At 33.8% G+C, this 24365-nt stretch overlaps 3 protein-coding genes across 3 annotated transcripts; 1 reads left to right on the top strand and 2 right to left on the bottom strand.

Moving 5' to 3' along the window:
- The first annotated feature begins 936 nt into the window (after window positions 1–936).
- On the top strand, window positions 937–3608 carry LOC7474877 (40S ribosomal protein S3-3). The gene is made up of 6 exons (XM_002322114.4): window positions 937–1083; window positions 1157–1304; window positions 1391–1562; window positions 2741–2795; window positions 2884–3015; window positions 3195–3608. Exons 1-6 carry the CDS (start codon window positions 1054–1056, stop codon window positions 3357–3359), a joined length of 702 nt encoding a protein of 233 aa, XP_002322150.1. The 5' UTR covers window positions 937–1053; the 3' UTR covers window positions 3360–3608.
- Window positions 3609–12762: 9154 nt separating this feature from the next.
- Window positions 12763–13846, bottom strand: LOC7474875 (snakin-2). The gene is made up of 4 exons (XM_002321530.4): window positions 13617–13846; window positions 13472–13519; window positions 13309–13351; window positions 12763–13160 (listed from the first exon to the last, which is right to left on the bottom strand). Exons 1-4 carry the CDS (start codon window positions 13668–13670, stop codon window positions 12976–12978), a joined length of 330 nt encoding a protein of 109 aa, XP_002321566.1. The 5' UTR covers window positions 13671–13846; the 3' UTR covers window positions 12763–12975.
- Window positions 13847–16907: 3061 nt separating this feature from the next.
- On the bottom strand, window positions 16908–24016 carry LOC7474874 (alpha-mannosidase I MNS5). The gene is made up of 15 exons (XM_024587005.2): window positions 23736–24016; window positions 23064–23106; window positions 22908–22973; window positions 22766–22827; window positions 22489–22588; window positions 22114–22296; window positions 21386–21434; window positions 21119–21298; window positions 20747–20867; window positions 19951–20032; window positions 19781–19866; window positions 19537–19637; window positions 18384–18525; window positions 18135–18285; window positions 16908–17861 (listed from the first exon to the last, which is right to left on the bottom strand). Exons 1-15 carry the CDS (start codon window positions 23861–23863, stop codon window positions 17634–17636), a joined length of 1722 nt encoding a protein of 573 aa, XP_024442773.1. The 5' UTR covers window positions 23864–24016; the 3' UTR covers window positions 16908–17633.
- Window positions 24017–24365: the final 349 nt, after the last annotated feature.

Below are 24365 nucleotides of genomic sequence, written 5' to 3'. Positions count from 1 at the left end.
AAAAAATATATTAACAACGATATTATATATATATAAAAAAAACTTAATTTGCCTGAAGCGTACCACTTTCAATTATCTAGCAATTATCTAGTTGTTGGCTAAGCTGACTATAATACTCCATACAACACGGACCCACCTCTCTTCTAGTGGTAGGCATGACAAACACATGACCGTGGAGGCACGTTGATTTTGAAAAGGACTATATTGGAATTATCTTTAGATGGAAAGTTTTGCATAAGTTTAATAGAATCATTGGACATCTCGAATTCCTCCAAGACTAGCCATAATAACACTCTTGTTATATACTCTTCCACCATAGCAATTCCTTCACAATAAATTGCCTACATAAATATATATATAAAAAACAAATATTGGAAGGGGAAAATCTTTTAGAAAATTATTTTCTAGATGTTATATCCAATTTATTTTTATTTAACCCATCTTTCAGAAATTATGGCGTCTTCGATCTTTCATTTCATTATATTTTCATCTTCAAAACTAATAAAAATATATCAAATTACATATAATCAAGTTCATACTTATATGTTCAAAATATCTGCAAGAAATGATAGAAAAAAATAAAAAGATTTAAGATTATAATTAACGTTTCATAAACTTAAATTAAATACACTAAGTTATACGATAAGTTATTCCATACATATATATATATATATATATATATATATATATATATATATATATATATATATATATATATATATATATATATATGTTCTTTGAAGGGCTTGTATTTCTCAATTAATTTTTATATATAAAAAAAGAAGAAGAGAAAAAGATCGTCTATGAGCCTTCAAAATCCAACTTGGGCTATAATTTGTGTCAATCTAACTATATCTAAAACTAGGCCCATCTTTCGTAACATCGAAAACCAAACACGGCCGGCCGTTTGCTGAGATGAGCCTAGCTGGCTTGTTTTTTTTTTTTTTTTTTAATACACAGACAAGCACTATTCATTAGGATTGAGCCTGCGCTTTTCGCTTCGCTTCTTCATCTTAGAGTTAGAGCTTGAATTAAGTCCATCTTAGAGCTATCATGGCCACTCAAATCAGTAAGAAACGCAAGGTAAATTCCAACAAGATTTGATTTTCTCCTCTCTAATGAAACAATAGAAGAATCTGATGAATTCGTTTTATAGTTTGTTGCGGATGGAGTTTTCTACGCAGAACTGAACGAGGTATTGACTAGAGAATTGGCTGAGGATGGATACTCTGGTGTTGAAGTTAGGGTTACTCCCATGCGCACCGAGATCATCATCAGGGCTACTCGTACCCAAAATGTTCTTGGTACTCTTTTCCTCTTCTTCTTCTTCTTCTTTTTTATCAATCAAATGGACAATATTTTATTCAGATTCTCTGTTATGTTTGTTTAGGTGAGAAGGGAAGGAGGATCAGGGAGCTCACTTCCGTTGTCCAGAAACGTTTCAAGTTTCCCGAGAATGGTGTCGAGCTCTATGCTGAGAAAGTTAACAACAGGGGTCTCTGTGCCATTGCGCAGGCCGAGTCTCTTCGTTACAAGCTCCTTGGAGGCCTTGCTGTTCGCAGGTATCTTCACTTATCTGGTGATCTATCTACGCGTTGGTTTGCTGTCTACCTGCTTGTTTTGCTTTCTTATGAATTCTCTTGTTCTGCTCACCAAGCCATCTTTACAGCGAGTTGGGTTATTTTAAAATGTCCATCTCGTGTCTGAGGGTGACAATATTTGTTAATGCCATCAATTTCTTATAATCCAAGGATTGCAACTGTTGTTCCTTGCACTGAACTTCTGATGGTAGATGCCACCTTTTTATGACCAATAATTATTGAGTGAGCCTTGCAGATTAGGAAAACAATTTTCTGGCATGTGTACCCTTATAGCTACACTAGTATCGTCTATATCACGTGCAATATGATCCAGTGCATTGTTTTGATGTTTTTTCTTGAGTAATATCTTTTCTGCCTTTTCTTTTTTGTGGAAAAGAATGATTGTCGAGTTCAAGAAAGTGCTTTTTCGTTGTTGATCATTACAGTTCCTAAAACTATTGTGGATTTTGACTTTATTAATGTCCTGTTGTGCATGGAGAGCATGAATGTTTCATGATTAGATGCTTTTTCATTACATTAATGGAATGGACGATTGTACTCATCAGCACTGTATTATATACACGTTTGGTTATCTTGTGAGCCTTAGGGTTTGTAACAATGAGGAAACAGTGCTCAGATAAATTGTATGCAAGAAATCTGTCTGGCTTCTTGCTCTGCTATTAAAGGCCTGGAGTTTAGATTTTAGAACATTTTTCTACATCCCTGTTATTTTATTCTCATTAATTGGATGTAGACATTTGTACATGAATGACCTCACACAGTGCAGCAGGATTGAAAAATCTGTTATTTTAGTTTGTTATGTTGCTTTTCTTTTGTTCACCATTCTTCGCTGCCCTTGTTGCTATTTGGCGGATGCTGCACTGTGTGAAACTCTTCATCTCTGTAGTTGGATCTGGAATACAACTTTCTCCTGTTGTTCCCTTCAAGTGCCTTTGTGTTTGAATTTAGGGTTTTATATTTTGATGACTTCATTTGGTTATCAGATTGAGTGAGGGACATGAAAATGTTTATTAATCCCCTACTTCTCAAACACTTCTTTATGCTTTGATCTCTTTAAATAAGATAAACTGAGTCTGCATGCGTGCATTTTGTTCCCTTTGGAAATTGTGTTTGTGGTCAAATTTTTGTTACTTTGACAGGGCTTGTTATGGAGTGTTGAGGTTTGTAATGGAGAGTGGGGCAAAAGGATGTGAGGTATGCTTCAAGATTTTGGTTTCTTGTTTTTTTTTTTTGGCATTGTGGCAGTTATTTGAAATTTTGATTCACTTACATAACAACACAGGTTATTGTGAGTGGAAAGCTTCGGGCACAGCGTGCCAAATCCATGAAATTCAAGGATGGGTACATGATATCCTCTGGCCAACCTGTTAAAGAGTATATTGATTCAGCTGTTAGGCATGTTCTTCTTAGACAGGTCAGTTTCTTGTCTTGTGTCTTGTATTTCTCTTGCAGAGTATCATGCTCTACAATTCCAGCAACTGATGTATTTGCCCATTGTTTGCAACCTCAATGGTTGTAGTTGACCATTGTTTGCCTTATTCTTATTGACTTTCTGATTGGGTGTGTTTTCTTTATAACCTTCTCTGGCAACAGGGTGTGCTTGGTATCAAGGTCAAGATCATGCTTGACTGGGATCCAAAGGGCAAGGTTGGGCCAATGACACCATTACCTGATCTGGTCACAATCCATCCTCCCAAGGAAGAAGAAGAGTATGTTCCACCATTGTTGACCACCAATATTGAGATCCCAGTAGCATAAATCATGAGCTTGGTTGCTTTCTAGTATCCAAGAATAGGTTTTTTGTTCCTAAATGTGGGGCGGAGGATAATAGCTCTACTTGTGTATGAAGGAAGAGTTGGTTTTTGCTTTGGTCCAATTGACTTCTCAAATCTGTCTCAAAACGGTAGTAATCCAGGATTAGTCCTGGGCCTTTTTGTTTCTATATTGCTTTGCAATGATTTAACCAATGCCTTTATCTCAATTTTACTCCAGAATGTTCCTTTTTAATCAATGTATTTTTATTTACGTATTCTTGAAATTCATTTTGATGGAAAATTCTGCTAGGTAACAAATAGTGTTTGTGGGTTTCTTTATTTTCTGTTCATCTTTTCAAACCTTTTAAGAAGGTAGCCCCAGCAATGAAGGGATTTGTCCCAAAGCTGGCGAATGTTTTGGTAAGTTCGATGATCCCCGTGAATGTAGTATTATTTGATGATCATATTAGGAGTTTTCGGTTTGGTTTGATTTTTGATAAATAAAACCAACCAAACTCAATTTATTTATATTCAAAATCAGACCGAACTATAATCCGATTCAAACCAACTTGTTTTTGGTTCCGTTTGGTTTTGTTACATAAAAACCTGTAAAATCTCATAAGTTTTTTTTTTATATACAGTTAAATTCAAATTTTAGCCTCTAGACATGCACTGTTTTAGTATTCTTTACCATTAGTATACTCTTAGAACTATATAGAATAGAATTTTAAATACATATAGCATCATGGCTTCGATCATTCAATGTTCCTTTTCTTGCACCTTTTGATTTGTTGGCTTGATCTTCTAATCCATTTATTTCTTTAGTCTCAACGACTTGTACAGAAGGGCTGAAGAGCTGCGTTCCTTTAGCAAGCAGCGGAGAGCCCGCCAGCCTAGACCTGACAAGATGGAAGAAAACCAGCCATTAGCATTCAGCACCCTTTCAGAATACTATTCACAATGCTAACAGAAATAAAATTGCGCAATCCAATTGCACAAATGATTGAAAAAAAAGCAACCCATTTTGTTAACCAAATACCATGCAAAAGCTTTGGATATATGCTGATACAAATCAATAGATTAGAAAACATGCAGCTATGTTCAGAGAGTTTTATAAATGATCAAGTTACATAATTATTGACAATGCTAGCTGTGGGTTCTAAACACCATGACTAGCCCTCAATATGGTGCTAAGAGCTGTTAATTTATGATTGCTAATTAGATCAGTCCTAAATCTTCTTACAAAATGTGCAGGCAGGCTGCCATCTGCTACAAGCATATTCAGCTCATGCACATGGCAGGGAAACTGAACGTCAAAAGATTACCTACAATGGTGCTTAGACATCTGGAGCTACACAAGTCTACAATTGACAAGGCAAACATCACAACTGGACTGCTCACCCTACGGATTCACCATCCTGCTTGAGCAATTCCTGCAAAAGATCGACTCGTATAAGTACTAATTAAATACTTTAGCCAAGCATCACTGTCAAATGCATGTGCACATGGCAAATTTTAAAACAAAAACTGTCTAGTTGCTATTGTTATTTTCATCTCCAGCAGACCATAGGAGCTTAAGAATGTGTTTGATATTGCTGTAGTTTTTATGGTTGTGATTTAAGAAAAATTGTTTTATAAAAAGCACTTGTAGTTGAGGTTGGTTTAATAAAATATATGTTTGGTTAAATCTGTGATTGAAATTGAGGTTGAACAAAAAATAATTTAATGTGTTTATTTAAAAATATTTTTCAAATTGAGGTTATAAAATAACTAAAAATATATTGTTTTAGACTTTGTTTAGGAGTGCACCTGATAGTGTTGTTGAATCCTAGAAGACTTATGAAGACAGATCTTTTGCACCAAGTGAGAATCAATAAAACTTTATGTAAAAAAAAATTGATTCTTGATAACAATAAAGTTTGATGTTTCAATAAGTACCTTTCTTTGGTTTTGTTTTAATTTATTTAAAAATATATTGCATGATTATAAACTAAATGCATATACTCTTGTCAAATTTTCTTTGTTAATTTTGGACTAGTGGAATTTTTTTCATGATACTTCCATACTAACTAGTTATTGAACAATCATGTTTACAAAAATCCCAATTATACTAATTTCAATGAACCCTATGATTGGTTTAAGTAACCACATTATAACTGTCAACGTGCTAAATAATGACATATTATATAAAAAATAATAATCAAAGAATCACATTAGGGAAAGTTCATACCTTTTCTCACAAGTTCTTTTTTTTTCCTTGATGGATCATGTAACCTGGGTGGACAACCTTTTAAATCTATGGGAAGAAATTTCAAAATCTAGTAGATATCATGCTTTGTTACGACAAGGCAATCCAAGCTTAAACACATGAGAACTTATTTCAACTATATTCATTTAATCCTAACTAGAGGAAGTGAGTGTTTGTTTTTTGATTAGTACTTAAAAGTGCATTTTTATCAAGGTTTTATATCGTCATTTTGCACTTGAAGTATCAATAACTCCTTAACTAAAGCATGTTTTATAAAAACATATCTAATAATATAAGATACCTTTAATTTATGGTAAATGTTCATCTTAAATGCAGGTCTATCACATAAATGAAAGAATTGATTGATGAGTTGAAGTACTGAAATTGAAAGGACAAATAGATGGCCAAACTTAGAAAAGAGATGTTGGTGCAGTCCAAACTGGAACATTGTTCGGTAATCGGGTCATATCTGGAGCTGTAGATCTCGGATTTAGGTCTACTTTATATGGATGGAAAGCTAATACATAGGCCTACAACTTTCATGGGGAGCCCAAGATTTAACAAGGCCGTTTTCAAGTCCAAATTGTAGCAACAACGAAGAAGTCCGAATCTGTCCTGCAGCCCAGACACTGTTCAGTGTTCAGCCCATATCTCGAGTTCTAGAAGTCCAAATGATCTCAAAGTTTTACCCTGGAAAGATGAGACAATTGCCTAGAACTTTCATGATTGAAGTCTGTTCAAATTATGACGTTATCAATGACCTTTTTGGCAGACAAGAAGATAAGAATTGTCATCAAGTCAAGATGTGGCCACCCAGTCATCAATTAGTCAACAAATCAATAGTTCTGAATTTTGGCCTATAAAAGGAGGCATTTGCCATGTATTGAGGCATCTTGGTGTTGAGATCAAGATCATGCTCTTGCTCTCTCTTTATATTTTGTAATGCTTAAGATTTGCTTATATTAATTTCTTGCTTATGCTTTTCATTTCCTTTCCTTGTTTATTTATGTTTCTTTCTTTCATTATGTGTTGCTAAGTTAATTATGTCAAGGTGAAAAGGGTACACTAATGGTGTAAGAATAAGTATAATATAAACTTAACATGGACCTTAATGTTGGATACTAACATGCTTTATATTTGTTATCTTGTTCACTTTTAATACTTTGCTTGTTAAATGGTTAATCTAGATTTATGTTGTATAACACTTGGTACAACAAATACTTGGCACTTTCATAGCCCATACTGTATGGTATAACCGACACCTGAGCTATGAAAGGAACTTGATTTGTTGTTAACATAAGTTATAATCATGAATGCCTGAAAACATTTACAAGTATTAGCATTATTCGAATAAGATAACTAATGTAATCATGTTAACAATTTATAATCTGATTGGAACCTCCTTTGTGTGTGGTTTCCAATTGAATAATAAGAGTTTATACTATACTTGTTTGAAATACCATTAGTGGATCCTCTAACCTTGACATTTGTTGTTATCATTGTTTAATCCTTACGTTAATCTTCCATCTCAAAGTTCTCATCAACTTCTTCCTCTTCTTCTTCACTATTATTATTATTGTTGTTATTGTTGTTGTTGTATTATTGTTATCTATAATTTATACAATTAACCTCCCTGTGGTTCGACCCCGGTCTTACCGGGTTATTTATTACTTCGACACTCCTGCACTTGGGAGAAGACATCAATCTTTTGGTCGTGTCATTTTTACATTACAACTTGTTTTTTAAAGTGTTTTTTAAAAAAACTTTGCTTGAAAAGACATAAATTTGATTTTTTCGATGTTTTTGGATGATTTTGATTTGGTAGTGTCAAAATTAAAAACTAAAAAACATTATTTTAATGTATTTTTAAATGAAAAGTATTTTTAAAAAAGCACTCTACATCAAACACATATGGAGCAGTTTGATCAAAGGGTGAGAAAAAAAAAACCAAAAACCTTATTAAACTAAAAAAACCAAAAATATTAACCAAAAAAATCAAACTAGGGAAAAAAAATGAATGAACTAATTAGAAAACCTAAAAAATCTGGTTTGGTTCGTTTTGATTTTAAAAGTTTGAAACTAATTGAATTAGATCAAATCGAATTGGTTCAACTAACATTTAACCCTACTATAAAAGGCTAATAGATATAAAAGAAAACTCTAAAATTAAACTTTACAAACCCTTGGTCACCTTCCCTCTCCTAAATGTCTTTCATAGTTGTCCTTTTCATTACTTTCTTGGTCTCCTGTTATCTCTAGATCTCCACCCAAAATCTAGCAAAACCATCACAACTAGTAGCCTATCTTTGTCATCTAAATAATCTCTCATTCTCTTTCAATCTCCAATAGTAACAACCCTAATTTGTCCACCACTAAATCAAACTTATCTCTCAATTATTGCTTTAGATTCATTAAAAGTAAGAGATTTTAAGTGATGGGTTGATATTGATTTTTTAGGGTTTTAAAGGTATTGAAACATGCTTATGCTATTTGAGACATTGGCTGGCTTTGCCCTTTCTTAAGTTTTGGACAAAGGAAATCTATCCAAAGTTAGGTAATCAATTTTTAAATATGTTTCTTTGTTTGTTGTTTCTTTGTCAAAGCAATTAAAATTTTGTTTACATTTTTTTCTAATATATTTTTTACACAAGTAATGCAATATTACTAAACAAATGGTGGCCAAGCTTAATTGGGAATTTATTTCTTTTGTTGCAAGATTTGGGGAAGGAATTTTCTAGCCCAGACTCAGCATGAGAGGTTTTTTCTCTCTCATATAGTAGAGTAAAATGACATTTATATTTAGAGTGGATAGCTAGTCTAACCTTGATTAATTTTATAATGTTGCTGAAAAATTAATTCTCCTTACCTCTAATATGCATTAATAAGAAAATTATTTGAATTAGTTGGACTTTATAATACGTGTTTGGTTGGTGATAAACTCAAAATTAACGGGCCAAAAAACCTCCCAAAAGACCTAAAAAACTCTCACATAAATACATGGGCCTGGGCAGTAATCGGGGCCTATGCTGGGCATGCTGCTCAACCAAGAGGAACAAGCTCAGGCTGCTACTTGGGCTTAAGGTAGGCATATATGCCCACACTAGGCATGTCATAACACGCCCACCCTAGGCACACCCCCAAGCTGGGCATGCCATATCATGCCCAGCTTGGGTACTAAGCGCCAGGCTAAAACCCTCATGGGTTCGGGCATGCACCCAAGCCTAGCTACCACAAGCCTAGACAGCGCGTTTAAACCTATTTTTTGCCCTTTTCAGGCTCAGTCAACTCGCTTGAGTCCAATACTCCTTTAGAAATTTTTTCAGGATCTCATGTGAGTCCTTCATTAATTTTTTAGGACCTCACACATGTCCCCCGAAATTTTATATTGATCCAATACGTATTATTTTAAATGGAATATAACTCAAAATACCATATTAATTTATAGAGGTGAAATTAGTCTTCAGCCCCTCCTCTCTACAAAAGGACAAGACTCATGAGATATAAATATCCTATGAATCCACCAAGTTCAAGGTTCCTCAGCAACGACGCCAAAATTTATTGTGATGTCGCGACCGCACAAATTAATTACCCTAGCTTAGATAAACAAGATAGTATAGAGTAAGTAAGGGGTCGATCCCGAGGAAGGTTTAGTTAAGATTTATGCTATATGATATGCAACTAGGGGGTTTTTAAAGTTATCTATGTTATGCTATAGTAAACAGAAAGAAACAATCAATGCTAAATCAAAGAAAACTGAAATTTATCAAGAAAACAAATCTTAGTCACAAGTAAACGTCCACCTACAGAAATCAAAACTGATCATTGAAACAAAACGTTAATTTATACTCCGAATATTTATCTTTGTTACGTTGATTAATTAACACATTTGTTATATAACTAATCCTAAACATCAAACAATCACAGTGTTCGCATTAGTAATTTAATTCAATGGCAGCCTTAAGAACTAGATAAATTGATTAATCTAGACAACATAATTGTTCGCAATTCATGTTTGATTTGTTTGAATGTTCTCCCTAAGATTAATAATGTAGATTCACCACAATTATCAAACTTAGTTGTTTCTCAAGTTTATATACCACAACTCCAGTTTTGATAGCAAACTTAGCAATAGATTGTTCACAATAATAACTTAGAGTCCGCTTTAGCAATTAAAATAATCAATCATAGGAAATACGCATAGGAGAACAAACATATTCATTCATCATATAAACTGAAAAGAAAAGGTAAAATAAATCTCACAGTTCTTGAAATCCGAAGGTTTCTGTGTCCTTATAACCAAGAAAAAAGTTTAGCATTGCATGTCTATTGAACAATTAATAAAAAAGAAAGAAGAATGCATGATTTCGGGTTTTTAAGAGGAAGGTGCGTTTTTTCTCTCTTGGTTGGCCGCCCCCCTTTCCTTTCTCTCTTTCTTTTTATATCCTAGGAAACCCTAATTCCTTTTCTGCAAAAATAGTCATTTCCTAACTAGACAATTTACATTTAAGTAGTTCAATAACCATTTTCCTAAGAAATGAGAAATAGCCTTGCATAAAATCTTTAAGCTTTGACTTTTGACTTAGAGGGGCTAAATTTATGAAATAAAGACTTGGATGTCGGTTTCGATGCTTTGAGACGTAATTTGAACTTGTTTCTTCATAAAACCTGTATGCTGGTGAAATTCATATATCATCTTAGAAAAATCATATATCTCTCATATGAGCTTGTTTTTTGCTAAAATTTGGTAGGCTGATAGGTCTTCAAGTCAGGAATCCAAACAAATTGAGTTTGCATCAAATAGACTTCTGTAGCTCAAGTTGAAATAATACGAGATTTGACTTTGAAGGCTGCGATTTCCATGCTCTTTATTTTATTTTTATTTTTCTTGCCATATATGTATAGAAAGGTATGAATGTTAGCTTTCTAATTCCACTAGAATCATTTCGTTTCAACTTTTAGAGCTCAAGCTCTGCATAAAATATCGATCAGTGGTCAAATCTGCTAATTATCTCAATTTACTTCTTTTTTAATCTTACATCCAAAAGTGCCTTCAAAACATAAAATAAAGAATATCAAGACATTTTATATATAAAACATAGGAAAAATACTAGGTAAATATGGGTAAAACTATCAAATAATATGGTTGCATCATTTACTAACACTAGAGTTAGAAATATCAACCTTGTTATTTACTGATTTCAGAGTTATAAATATCAATCCTGGTATTTACTGACATTAGAGTCGAAAATATCATTTTCAATATTTAGTGATGTTAGAGTCAGGAATCTTAACCTGATATTTACTAACATCGAATTTAGAATACTATAGGCAAAACATGATAGCATAACACAACAAACCATTAGTAAGTTAAGATAAAATCAATAATGCAGCTTACCTTAGGTAGGATGTTTTAAGGGTGATAGTATCTTCTCTTTAGTATAACCAGTCCCGTACCATATAATCTGTAAAGACTAGTTAGAGTTTCTTATGACCATAATACTAGGTGAAGACTCCATAATAAGACCTTTCTTCTATAAGAACAAGCTGCCAAATATCTATTTTTTTCCCTTCTAATTCTTAAAGGTCATCGTGATGTCGGGTGTGAGAAAATGACGACTTCACTAGGAACTTTTAGACTAAGCTTTTTTTTTTTGTCTTTCTATTACTATCTTATTTGTTGTGTTGTTTGTTTATTTTCTTGCTTTTATTGTTTTAACATTCATTCATGTTTATATGACCATGCATCACTTTTGAGAGCACACACCTCAATGACTTTAGCTTGAACAAGACTTGTGAAATCATCCAACTCTTGCTTGATTATTTACTTGTAAGTGGTTGGTATGCTAACATGATATTATTCAGGGCCTTTATCTTCACACTCCTTGTAAGTCTTACATTGACCTTTCAAGGACGATCACTAAGCATGTGAGAGACTTTTTAAGACTAGATATTAATCTACCACTTGATGCACTTAATGATTAGAACTTATTTATTAGGTTGTACCAAGTATAATCTCACTATGGCAAGCCCAACATATGACATCTTGGATTTCAAGACCATCGGGTGACAAATGGCCTCCACATAGGAATTTTACAAGAAATATGAGTTGTTACAGTTGATAAAAGAGAATTGTCCTGAATTGGAAGTCGAAGAGCTATCACAAGCTTTGAACTTAAGCAAGACTGGACAAGGATCCTCTCGTTGACATGATAATGACATCAGGTTTCTAAAAACCATGAATAACGAACGTTGTCACCCTTTGAAGGGCGAGTCCACATTTAATATGCATTTTTCTTGTTAATAACATCATCACTTTTGCATCTTATTTTTACTTTGTATAATTGCATGATTTTCATTTAGCAAGTTGATATATAGGTCATTAACTTTCCCTATTAAGTTGCACTTATAACACTCGCTTGAGAAGAAAATAAATGAAAAACAAAAAAAAAACTTAGTTAGAAGCTCAACATAAAAAAAAAAGTTGGAAAATCTTAAACAAGAAGTCGTAAGAGTCTAGTTGAACAGACTTTAAGATCTAAATTTAGAGAAGTAACATGTGCACAATCGGCAATCATAGCTCATTTTACATTTATGTCCACGACTCCTTTCAATCCACGTAAGGACAAATGAGGCTTCACAGGAATCTCAACAGGTTGCGTGTTTCATATATAGGAATCTCAAAAAAAAAAGTAATTAAAAAAAATAGCCTGAAAAAATTTACTAAACTAAAAAAAAGAATGAGAGCAATTAAGGGAAATAACTTGTATGATCATATGGAGGTTGCTAGATTTGTTTGATGCCTAATGTTATCATTTTAAATTTATTAAAATATTATTAATATTTCATGTTAAAAAGCTTGTATTAAATATAGAATTCCAACAAAATTTCAATAAAAAAAATAAATAAACACCACTTTTAATTAAGATCAAATATCCCCGTTAAGAATGTTTAAAACAAATTATCCAAATCACTTTAATCTGCAATTTCATTAATTTGAATACATCTAATAAATTAGTCAACAGCTAGGCAGTTTTTTCAACTGCAAATGCCTGGCACCCAATTAATGTCTCTGTTGTAGCGTCTTTGCCGAATTATAAATTTATGCAGGGAAAGTTTAAACAGCAGAGATAATGATATGCCATGAAAGAAGAGGGAGCAATTAGTCATAACCACCCACCATTGATTTTCACAAACACCACTTTATAACAACTCCCAACCACACATGAAATCAAACAAGAAGCACAAAAGCTAATATACAAGCACTATCCAGCATCCCTTGAATACATAATCATTTGATTAGACAAAAGCTGAAAGAGATCCCAGTTTCCAGCTGCGAATATAAAAGGCTACACAATCTCCCTGGTTCACAGGCCTATGGACACTTGGTCTTGTTCCCATGGGTGGTCATGTCAGTATAGCATGTTCCACATACTTCTCTGTTCCCTGAGGTCCCAGGCGGCACACACTTGCACCTTACACAGCAGGTGCCACATGCCCTGGTGCACACATTAGGCCTTGAGTGAAGACTGCACCTCTGCTTGCATAACCCTCCACAGTCTGAAGATCAAAGGAGAAAGAATTGTCACATAAACAAGACTGGAAAAGGGTAATCAAACATTGCATATACCATGGATCAAATCAATTTCTTTATGCAACAAGTTGGAGAAAACAAAGTATGGTACACCCTTTAGCTCCTAATCCCTACCTATGTCTTGCATGAGCCTCCTGTTTCCACCTCTCACAACAAGCTGGAAGAACACCCACAGAAGCAGAAACAGACCATTAGCAACAGCATTAGTTAGAAACGTTCAGCCAGAAATACTGAAAATGAAAGGAAACATGTGAAGTAGGGGATGGTCGTGTCTTGCCTGACCAACATGGAGTATTCCGGTATCTATCTTGAGATCAGATGAAACCTTCATGTTATAATAACATGCAAGAGAAGATCATGGTTAAAGTTAAATCACAGTACTCCTTAACAAAACCCCAAAAACAGATTAATTAACCCTGTACCTCTGCAAGGCAGAAAACAAAAACCATCAAAGCAAGAAGCGAACGCACTGCCATGGCTAGCTAGCTGCCACTTTCTTGAAGTTAAGCAAATTGTAAGGTGCACTAAGAAATGCTGGCATTGCCATGCACTTTATAGAGGTCTTGTGGACACTTAATGACTAAACTAGTCACGTATAGGGTTTGTAATTACAGTATGACCTGCATGGCTTACGGGATCATTTCATCGCCGGGCCAGGTGATAGGCATAGCTCCACGCAAAACAGCTTTAACGTGAGCAAATCTTGATGATGATGTTATAAGGCAATCACTGTAGCTAGAGGTCCCACGGAAGCTGAAAATATGCTAAAGTTTTCTTTCTCAACTCAGGGCTCAAAAATCATGCCTGGTCTCAAGAGACGACAAACAATTAAAGCATTGGTTCATAGGAGATGAAGCTGACCCTGCTAGCTGGGGTGTATAAGGAACTGGCAGGTCCGTACAACTCTAGTAGGATATTTGATTGGTTGCTTTTTGAACTCTGGATTGATGATATCAGTGATCCAGCTGGACTCTTTATGGAGGCCAGCTAGCTGGCTTGCATTTGCATCGTTGAAAATCTCAAGACACAACCCTTGACGTTTGCAGGTTTAGCGTGGGGTCGAGAGTAAAAAGAGGTGGCTCTCTCTCTTCTTTTTTTCCCAGCAATTGGATGACAAGATGTTTACCATGCTAATGTCATTTTCTGTTTAATGTACCTAATTATTAGTATCAAATTTTAGTTTGGGAATTACAAATATTGGAATAATGTAAATAAGCATAAAAAAACAAGAAAATAAATTTTATTGTTATAAAAAAACTATATTCTATGTACATGAGGTTAAATATACAAATAGTTTCAACATAAATAAAATTTCAAAATTCCACTATCTAGAAAACTAACTCATTTTTTTCTTTGAGACTTATTTTTTAGCAACTTAAAAAATTAGAATTAATTATTTTTTACATTTTCTCTCTTTTACTTTTTTCTTGGCTCAATTTCATCATTTCTTATAGATCCTTCATGTATATAGTTCGATGCAAATCATTTGAGATTTTTTTATTAATTATTTTTAAATGAATAAGTTTTTTATGCTTCTTTATAATTTTAAACATCTTTGAAGTATGTAGTATTCTTTAACTTTATTGTTGTATTAAGATGAACATCCTCAATACTCTATCTGTGTATAAAAAATCGATATGTATTATTATTTTAAATCTATTGTTTTTCTTATGGTTTTCATTATGTTTTTTCTCTAAACTAATGAAATCGTCTATTTTTAAGAATTAACGTCAAATTTATCGATGAATCTTCTATTTTAGGGATCAAAATTATTTTTTATTAAAATAAATTGCGAATAAGCTTAGAAATAAATATAGACAATTAGTAGCATGCATGCATAGAATAAATTTAGGATAAAATATATAAAAAAAATAACCTTTCATTTAAAATAATATAGTAAAAATAATATCGTTTTTTTTTATACATAATCAACTCAGATAAGATAGCTGAATATACAAGACTATTATCTATTTTAGAACTCTTATTTTCTTTTTAATTATTAAATGACAAATGTATTATTTTTTTTTCTTTTAACCTCAGAAAGCCTCGTATTCATCAGGGTGTGACACGATACACCGTGGAAAACATGATGAATTTGAAAGGAAAGAAAAATACATGAACAGTGGGAAGGTAGCTTTTATGTCAACTTGTTTGATGAACAGTAACGGTACTGGGTTGTTCTGATAATTTCACTACCATGCTACAGTAATAACATTGGAATTGCAATAAAAGTACTCGAACTAGTCACTTTACCCACAGCAGATATATTTTTTTTCTATCACGGAAAAATAAATATATAGATATTATTAATAAGTTTTTCACATTAAAAAAATATAATTATAAATTGAAAAGTCAATATTTACATGTAGTAAAATAAAATAAGAATCATATGTTAATGAATAAAAATAAAATTATTAACGGAATACCTCGTGTAGGATCTGAAATTAATTTTTAAAGTAATAGAAAATTAAAACAATGTTGCAACTACATTTCACTGTATCATTATTTTTTTAATTGAGAAATATAAAGATATTATTTACTGTAAATGAAATAATTTTTAAAATATATAAACCAACAAAATAAAAAAAAACTCTTAATACCAATCAAATTCTAAAATAAAAAGATAACTATTTCCATAAAATTAAAAGATTGGAAAAGTATGATATTTAACTCCAATTTTTTCCTTTAATTTACACCTTTTTCTTTTTAATCTTAAAGGTCACTTTTTTCTTACCAAGAACAAATAATTTTTATTTTTATAAGCACATCATGAAAGAAATTTATAGATAAATTAGAATAATCTCTTCAAAACATTAAATACATACAAATTAATTTTAAAAAAAAACCTCTACTTAAAAAAGACAAAATAAATAATCTAAAAAAATTAGAGAGAATGAGTATTAATTTAATTATAAATAAAAAACTAATTAAAAAAATACATATAAAAAGGTATCAACTAAAAAAACAGAAAAAAAAAACAAAAGAGATCGAGAGTCTGGTATGCTAGACCTATGCATCTGACCCATTTTGAAAAGGGTCTGTCCTTGTGGACCCTTCTTTATTTTATTTGGAAATGAAGTGGATGAATGTTTACCTCGAATTTTTCAAAAATAAAAAAATTAAGGCAAGTGACATATTGTTTACCTTTCTAATTTCTGACCGCTAGAGAGGTGGTCAGAAAATCAAGTAAGGTGTTTTTTTTACCCAAAAACGCAACTTTCAACCAATTTTCACACCAAAACACCTAATATGATGTAAATAAACCAACCCAAAACCCCTAAAACTCGCCTAAAAAAATCCATACCGAAAATCTTCATCCAAGATTGATCTTCTTTTTTTCCAGAAATTTTAAGGGGAAAAAACATCAATAGAACTCTCTATATCAAATTAAACTCATTAACTCTAAAATATATCATTTTTATGGTCGAAATCGGTGTAAACCGACACTTTTTCTTTATCACTAGAATCCAGCAACTCTTTCTCTTCTCTTTCAAACTAGGAATTTATAATTAAAAAAAATGAAATTGTGGATCAAAATTAAATTTGTGAAACTAGGAGGATGAAAGTGAATTTTTCTTGCTGATTTTGAAATCGCCACCCATTTCCTCTACTTTTTCTTACTTTGGTTATCTGTCTTCTAATTTTTCACCTGCTCAACAAATTTACATAAATTGCCTTTTAAATTGATCATATAAGAGTGGGAAAAAAAAAAATAGAGACAAACAAAAATTAACACCCTCACAATCATAGTGTCATGTGTGTTGGTCCACAAGACATGGTGTTTTCTACAATAATGGGAAATAACTTAGAACTACAATGAGTTGGGAGTAAAGAAATCACTGTTCAAGAAACATCAATCAGAAGATCTCACAGTATAAGATCAGTGATACAACATAAGGTCAGGCCATGACAACATATCACCAGACCAGGGTAAAAACACTGAGCCTTAGTTTGAAGGATTGGTGTTGAATGCTTCAATGAAGGCCGCATCCTCTCGCGGGTTGCAAAATACTTCATGACAGGTCTACATGACCAGTGTATTTCCTTCTGTTTTTGGAATAATGACATTACAGTGCAATTTGCACTAGCAAATTTTGTCAGGTTAACCTTGGCCATTGCATTAATCTCTCATAAGAAGAGCTCCCTAGATTCTGCAGTGATAAGATGCCTTATTGATATTCTTTTCGGTATCGGCAAAATAATACATGCATTTCAACAAACATTCACGAATGAGATCAATTTTGTGAAGAAATTCTGTAACATGTATTTCTCTCATCTTTTTTTTTTTTTACCTAACTAGTGCTATGAGTGCATGCCTGCCACGGAGACTTCCTTCCACACCACCATTCTTGAGAGAATATGAAATCCTTTTTTTCTTCCTCTCACCTCCTAGTAAAAAATCGCTTTGTCATGAACGAATATCATGATGTATCAATGTCTCATGCGACCAACCATAGCCCACAGTAACCAGCCATGCTACATGATCTTCGTCTACAGCTAGTCGAGTCAACTCCACACTCTTCATCACTGAAACACTTGTGATCACTTTGATCATCAGGGACATGGCAAGCGCTCTCAACCTGTTGTTCACCATGTCCTGCATTCAAACTCAATGCAGGACAGACTTGCAGAGACATTGCACTTGATCGTTTTGTTTGCCTTTCATTCTGCACAGGTAAAAGCACTTGATCACCCAACTGGTCTTCACATTTAATTTGGAACAAAATGAATATAACCTGTACAGCTCCAAGTTGCAATTTGTTTTTTTTTTATAAAAAGTAGGGCCAAATCGTATTAAGCATTTAATTAACTTCTGAAAAAGTTGAAAGTAAATTATTCTTATCTGGTGCGGAAAGTTTCTGGATTCTCAATAGGCTTTTCCTTTACTTTTATTGTTTTAATTACGAAGCATTGGACATGAAGAAAGCTATAAGGCAGACCTTGACATAAGTCCAGTTTGATGGGATGTATATCTCTGGCAGTCTCTCGTGCCAAGCACTTAGCACAGGCAAAGGGTGACCCTCAGTAGTGAATATATAATTCCGATCAACCAAAAATGAATCATCAAAGAGAAGATATAAATACTTGCACCTGCAAAAAGGAATATATTACATGAGAAATTTCATTTCTCATAAATGCATATCATAGCTGAAAAGACGTTTCTGAATGCCAGGGCAAAAACCACTTACGTTTCAGCAAGGAAGAAGCTATGCATATGATCTTCTGTTTGCATGGTTGTGACATCTCTAATGCTTGCAAATCCTCCTTCCACTTTGGTGTATGAATTAAGAGAATTAACAATTGTTTCACCCACTTCTATGTACCATGGATCTGGGAATATTCATAAACATGATAGATGTACAAAGTTTAGAAGAGGTAATGGTGGAACCTTTTCCTTCAGCTCAAAGACTGTATAGCACAATTCAAGAGCTATGCAATCAGTAATGCATTTATGCCTAAATGTATGCCTGCAGGAAGCTCAAAATGTCCGTCCTCCCTCAGTCATGCCCTTTTTTCCAATTAAATTGAGAATAATAGAATCAACAATTGTTCTAAAAATTACATCATGTTTGGTTATTTGTTAACAGAAGTCACTCAGCTTCATGCCATCATTGTTATATAAAGAGCAGGATCAACATTCTAGCCTTTTGTCTGGCCGCAATGTTCAAGCAGAGAAAACAGGGGAAAGGGAAACAAAGAGAAGTAAACAGGCTGCCAGCCTGATCAATGCAGTCTCTAGTCTCAACCATAGGTTAGTGGTGGGTTATGCCCGTCTCTCTCTCTGTTGGCAAGTTTTCTCTTGGGAAGTAGCCAAACCCTACCCACCCCTTTCTCAAATGGGTCAATGCCCAAAGGCAATTTTGTTTCGTGGCGCGCGCACATGCACACACAACATACATATACAGATAAAGCACAAATAGGAAAAAAATGTCAGTAAGAGAACATGACTTCGGAATCAGAAGCCATATATAAAGCCATGATATGCAAGTATGGTTTAAAAAGCAAGTCCATGATAAAAGAACCTAGCCGCGCAAATTTGCGACATTCAAAAAGTCTAGCAAACAGCAACTTTCCCCTCGTGTTGCTATAGTTTTGGCATGCTGAATTTTCTTTGAATGGTATATGGATGCACAAATTCACACAACAGTAGCATTTTAAAGCAATAATTTTGGGCAAAAGTGAAAATGTAAAACTTCCAGAGAAAAGCTAAAAATAAAGAACCACAAAATAAAACAATCAGAACATAGCATTTTCAATTACTGATTTTGAAAAAAGTACAGTGAAAATCTAAAAATTCCAGAGCAAAGCTAAAAAATAAACTGAAAAATAAAACAACCAGACCTTTAGTTGCTTGATACAGGTAGAATGTTGACTCTGCTAATTCAGGGCGCAGTGGATAGTACTTTTCTGTAGGGTGTAACATTTGATGGTCCAGCAAATACCTAAGAGGTCATTACACATGTTAATTTCAATTCCATTAATTATTGAGCACTGAAATAGTAAAACCTTGCAGATAATGACAAGCTGACAGTTTTCTTCCAGTAACAGAAGCAAAGAAGATTATAGAAAAACAAATGCATGATACCTTTCTGGTAACACCCCAAACTTCTTCCACACATGAACAAATTCACGGTGTGATGAGTTGGCAGCTGCAATATCCCCAACAAGAACCTAACATATCATTAAACTAAGATCAGAGGAACCTTTAGAGGGATCAATAATACCATTTGGGCATAAGAGATTTCAATTACTTGCCTGTAGGCCAGGCCAGAATGCTTGAAGGCTTGTCAGTTGCCAATATGTTGCTTTTCCAGTCCTCATATCAGCTTCATGGTACCTAAATTAGAGAAACATGCTTTCCATCACTTGTGAACTATGTATTCCTCATGAAACAAATTCAATTACCTATTGCTTGAATCACAACATGAAATTCAAAATAGGTACGGGGTATGGACAACGGCTTCTTAGTTCTCAAAGTCTATCTTTAGCAGTCTAGAGAGAGCAACCACCCCTAACTTATGAACTAGGAAGCACTATGATGAAGTTCCTTACAATCATCTTATACCTTGCATCAGAAAGTGCCCATCAAATCCTTACCAGATTATTTGGGTCGATGAGTCTATCTTAAGGTCCCTTGAGAATCTGGCTAATTGTCAGGAATCCGATTGACATACTTATATGGAGGCACCGTATGCTTCCCAAGCAATGGGACTTCATCTATCATAAGGGAAATGTGATGCTGATTCATGTTTTAATCCCAGGAAGTGAGAATGAGGATGTCCCTGGTGAACTCAGTCAGACATTATGTGGCTATAGGGTGCAACCAAGGAAATCTTGATTTAACCACAAGCCCAGATTACTAATGGAAGGATGAGCTTCCTCTAAAATTCCATCTACACCTAAAGGATAAAACCCTCATCCCCCAACCAACCCCAGTCGTACCAACAATAACGAGAAAAACAAGAAAGAAACAAGAACAAGGGAAAAAAAAGTTGTTAAGAAAGAACCCAAACACAAGTGTGATGCTTTAGAACTTCTCTCAGTGCAGTACCATGGGCCATGTCTGAAATATTTCTGTACTGCAAGATAAGCAGAATGAAACATTCTCCAGAAGTCCTCCTTCCCGAAAAGAATGTGAGCCTTGAATAGATACTCATAGAATGAATCAACTCCTACATGAATCCACACAAAATCAAGAGTCTCTAATATCAATGTTAGGTAACAAACATGAAGTGAAAGGTAATTTAAGCATGAAATTCCATCAGGAGCTTTAACAATCCCATCAGAAGCTATAACACAGTTCAAATCCATTAAAGAATCTAATAGTACTAGTTAATGATATGAATTAAATTTTCAATACTGGAAACCTTGTGAACTACAAAACCGAGCATCTAAAGGCTATCAAAGTACTGTAAACACATACCAGCACCGATCCCAGATGAATGTTCAATCCATTCCCCAGTTTCCACATCCAGTGTCGTTCCTAACAAATTTAGAGAACTACGCATACTCCATAACTTTCGTAGAGCACGCAAGGCTGCAGACTCATATCTAGGATCACCAGTTAATCGTGACAAGGCTCCCATTTCAAGAATAAGAGAACCTATGTTCAGACATGAAAGTTAACCAATTTCAGGATTGCACATTTTGTGCTGGCACCAGCATAAACTGTAATGGATATGGTTCTCACCACATCCTGAAGTGCTTGTTTCAGTAGTCTCATTCTTCATGACTCCATACTGTCCACAGAATTTCGCATTGCTGCAGTGTCATATATCCTTCTTACAAACAAAATCAGCAGAACATATTCATACTTATGAAAAGCTGAAATAAATGCTCATTGAAATGAAGAGACAGTTAAGGTATGCCTGGACCTGTCTGAACAGCATTATCAAAGAATTAGAATCCAGTCTGCACATAGAATTCTAAAACATCTGATTCTTTGAAATGGCATAATCATCTATCTTATTGGAGTTTTTTATTAACTAAAAGAACCAAAGTGCATATTCTGCCATGGTTCTTAGGAAGTAACCAATTTTCTGCATTAGATTATAATACGTGCAGGAATTTACTCTGAAAGGACATCATTGAGGTGAATGTGCACATCAATATGAAATATGATATCTTTTAACTATGCCTTGAGCACATATTCCTTTGAAGCAATATACATCACATAGTATTTTGGGAAAAGGATAATGAGTTGCATATCTTAATTCAATGTTTCATGTTGTGTGTGTGTGTTTTTTTTTTTTTTGGTTTGGGGGGGGGGGGGGTATGGTGTTTAAGGGATATAAGAACTTGTATAATGTAAAAGCTAACATTCCTTGTTCTTTAGAAGAGAATCTGGAATTAAGCTCAAGTTTTTGGTTATAGGAAATTGGAATACACTTCTGAAATTAAGCATCTTTCAGCTAGTACCTTCAAGTTAATCCAGGCATATGGCAATCCAGTAGGAGTATCAAATGCAGGTAGGAAGCGTCGTCCTAAATCTTCAGCCAGAACAAGTAGCTGATTTTTGTAAGATCCTTGAACCAACCTGTTTGTAGAGTCAGTTGCAAGAATATGAGCAGAAACAAGTCCTCCAAGGACTCTTATGTTGCACTACACAATAGAACAGGTGTGGAAGAGCTCCATTAAGAACTTCAAAAGTAATTTGATTCAAGATATTTTGTGAACCACTTCTCCCAGAATTCAAAATTGGGAAAAAGTAGAGCCAGGAAAGCAGATTAAAATTCATGAAACTTTAAGGGAAAAAAAATCCAGGTATTTCCTAGATGAGTAACAAATTAGTACCTCAAAAAGGTTTACTCTTGCATCAACATCAAATGTTAGATTTTCAGAAAGCCAGAGAACTGCCCTTTCAAACTCAGTGTAGTTACCCAAAATAACAAGGCTGTAAGAGAAAGAGATCAAGAGGAAACTTATATTATAGAAATCATTCAACAATACGAGTACTTAATTGACATTAAGAATCCAAAAAAACTGAATAACTCATATCATTAGAAACATAGAGACACAGATAATAGATTTATATTTTGAAATCTACTAATTGGATATTCAAGTAGCCTACCTAGATAATGATTCAATGAGTGTAAGGGCAGTCCCATTATAGTTTTGTGGTAAGTGCTCAAGCTGTAAATAAGATCACAGACTATCAATTCTATTAGCAATTAACTATTATTTACACTTCCCGCTAATGTATAGTCAATCACCTTCAAATTTCCAAGCTCACTGAGTGAGTCAGTGAAACTTCTGCTAAGAGGCTTGAGCTCATCATGCTGCAATTTGATTGAAGAACAAATTCAAGATTGCAGAATAAAACAGTCATGCTAATCCGAAAATATGGATAAATAAAAAGAATAACTGACCGGAAATGCGTGTGTCATGTAGTTTTCATATGCATGGTAGAACCTGCAAGAAAGGTCAAATAAAGCGAATATACTGAGAAACACTTCGACTAGCCAAACTAGTCGACAAAATAATTCAACATTCTGTTGATAAAGCTCTTTGCTTTTGCCTCTTATCCCTTGTTTCAATCTTCATCAACAAGCTCATACAACGCCCAAATTGAATTGGGATTATTCCACACAGCTTCTAATAAAAGGCCAAGTGCTTCAAGATTTGAACCTTTGGCATGCAATCAATTAAAAGACAGAGCCTTTGAATTTCAGTTGATCACATCTCTATCTCTATAAAGCAATGTTTTTCAAGATGGCCAAACCATGCTCAATAGTAGTATTTTTTTTTGTGCAAGAATGTAATAATGTCAAGCTCCCAAATAAGGAAATCACATATTTTAAAATTAATTGTGTTTCTTTAATCTTTTTACGGCACTAGACGAACTTATCTAAGAAATCATGACTTGATAATCACAGACCAAAAAGTTGAGAAGAGCCTAGGAATAATTGAAAGATTTCATGCAAAACCAAAATGAAATCTCAAAATTCTAGACACAAACTAATCCAAGAATGCACAAAATTGCGCACCCATCAGGAAAAATGGAAAGAAGAACCCAAAATGGGAGCATGAAATTTGCTTACATCTTTCGAACTTTCTCTCGCATTTGCTTTTTCTTAGCTGAATCGAAGTGGGAGAATGAAGGGTCAAATAAACTAGGAAAGATCACAAGAAGCAACAAAACCCATGTCCGAAATCTGCAAGCCAACATGGTTAGGATTCTTTCAGTTTTAATCAAAGTAATATTTTCTTTGGTTTTTGTGAGAGTCGAGAAGATCGATTTGATAATTTTAATGACTTGAATGGGATATACAAGGAAAAAGCTGGATTTTTCGAGGAGAGAATTGGAGTTCCACCATTACAGTTAGTATTGGATCTAGGAGTGGCCAATCAAAATTGAGGATTCTAGGAGCAGCCAATCAAATCTTGGTCAAACTTCCAGCAAGTTTCTACTGTTCTAGATAGGACTAGTATAGTGTTTTAAAGTACAGTACTACTGCTCCTTCTCTTTTCACACTCTTTTTCCTTCCCACATACATTACTGAGAGTGTGATTAATCGTAGTTTTAAAAAACTTATTTTATAAAAAATATTTTTAGTTAAGATTGGTTTGAAAAAATATATATTTGGTTAAAACTGTGGTTGAAATTAAAATTAAATAAAAAATAATTTAATGTGTTTAGTTAAAAAAATACTTTTTAAATTGAAGTTATA

Source organism: Populus trichocarpa, chromosome 15, assembly GCF_000002775.5.
Source record: "Populus trichocarpa isolate Nisqually-1 chromosome 15, P.trichocarpa_v4.1, whole genome shotgun sequence".
NCBI classification, from domain to species: Eukaryota; Viridiplantae; Streptophyta; class Magnoliopsida; order Malpighiales; family Salicaceae; genus Populus; species Populus trichocarpa.
Note: the sequence above shows the minus strand (reverse complement) of the source record. Positions and strands in the feature narration are given on the sequence as shown.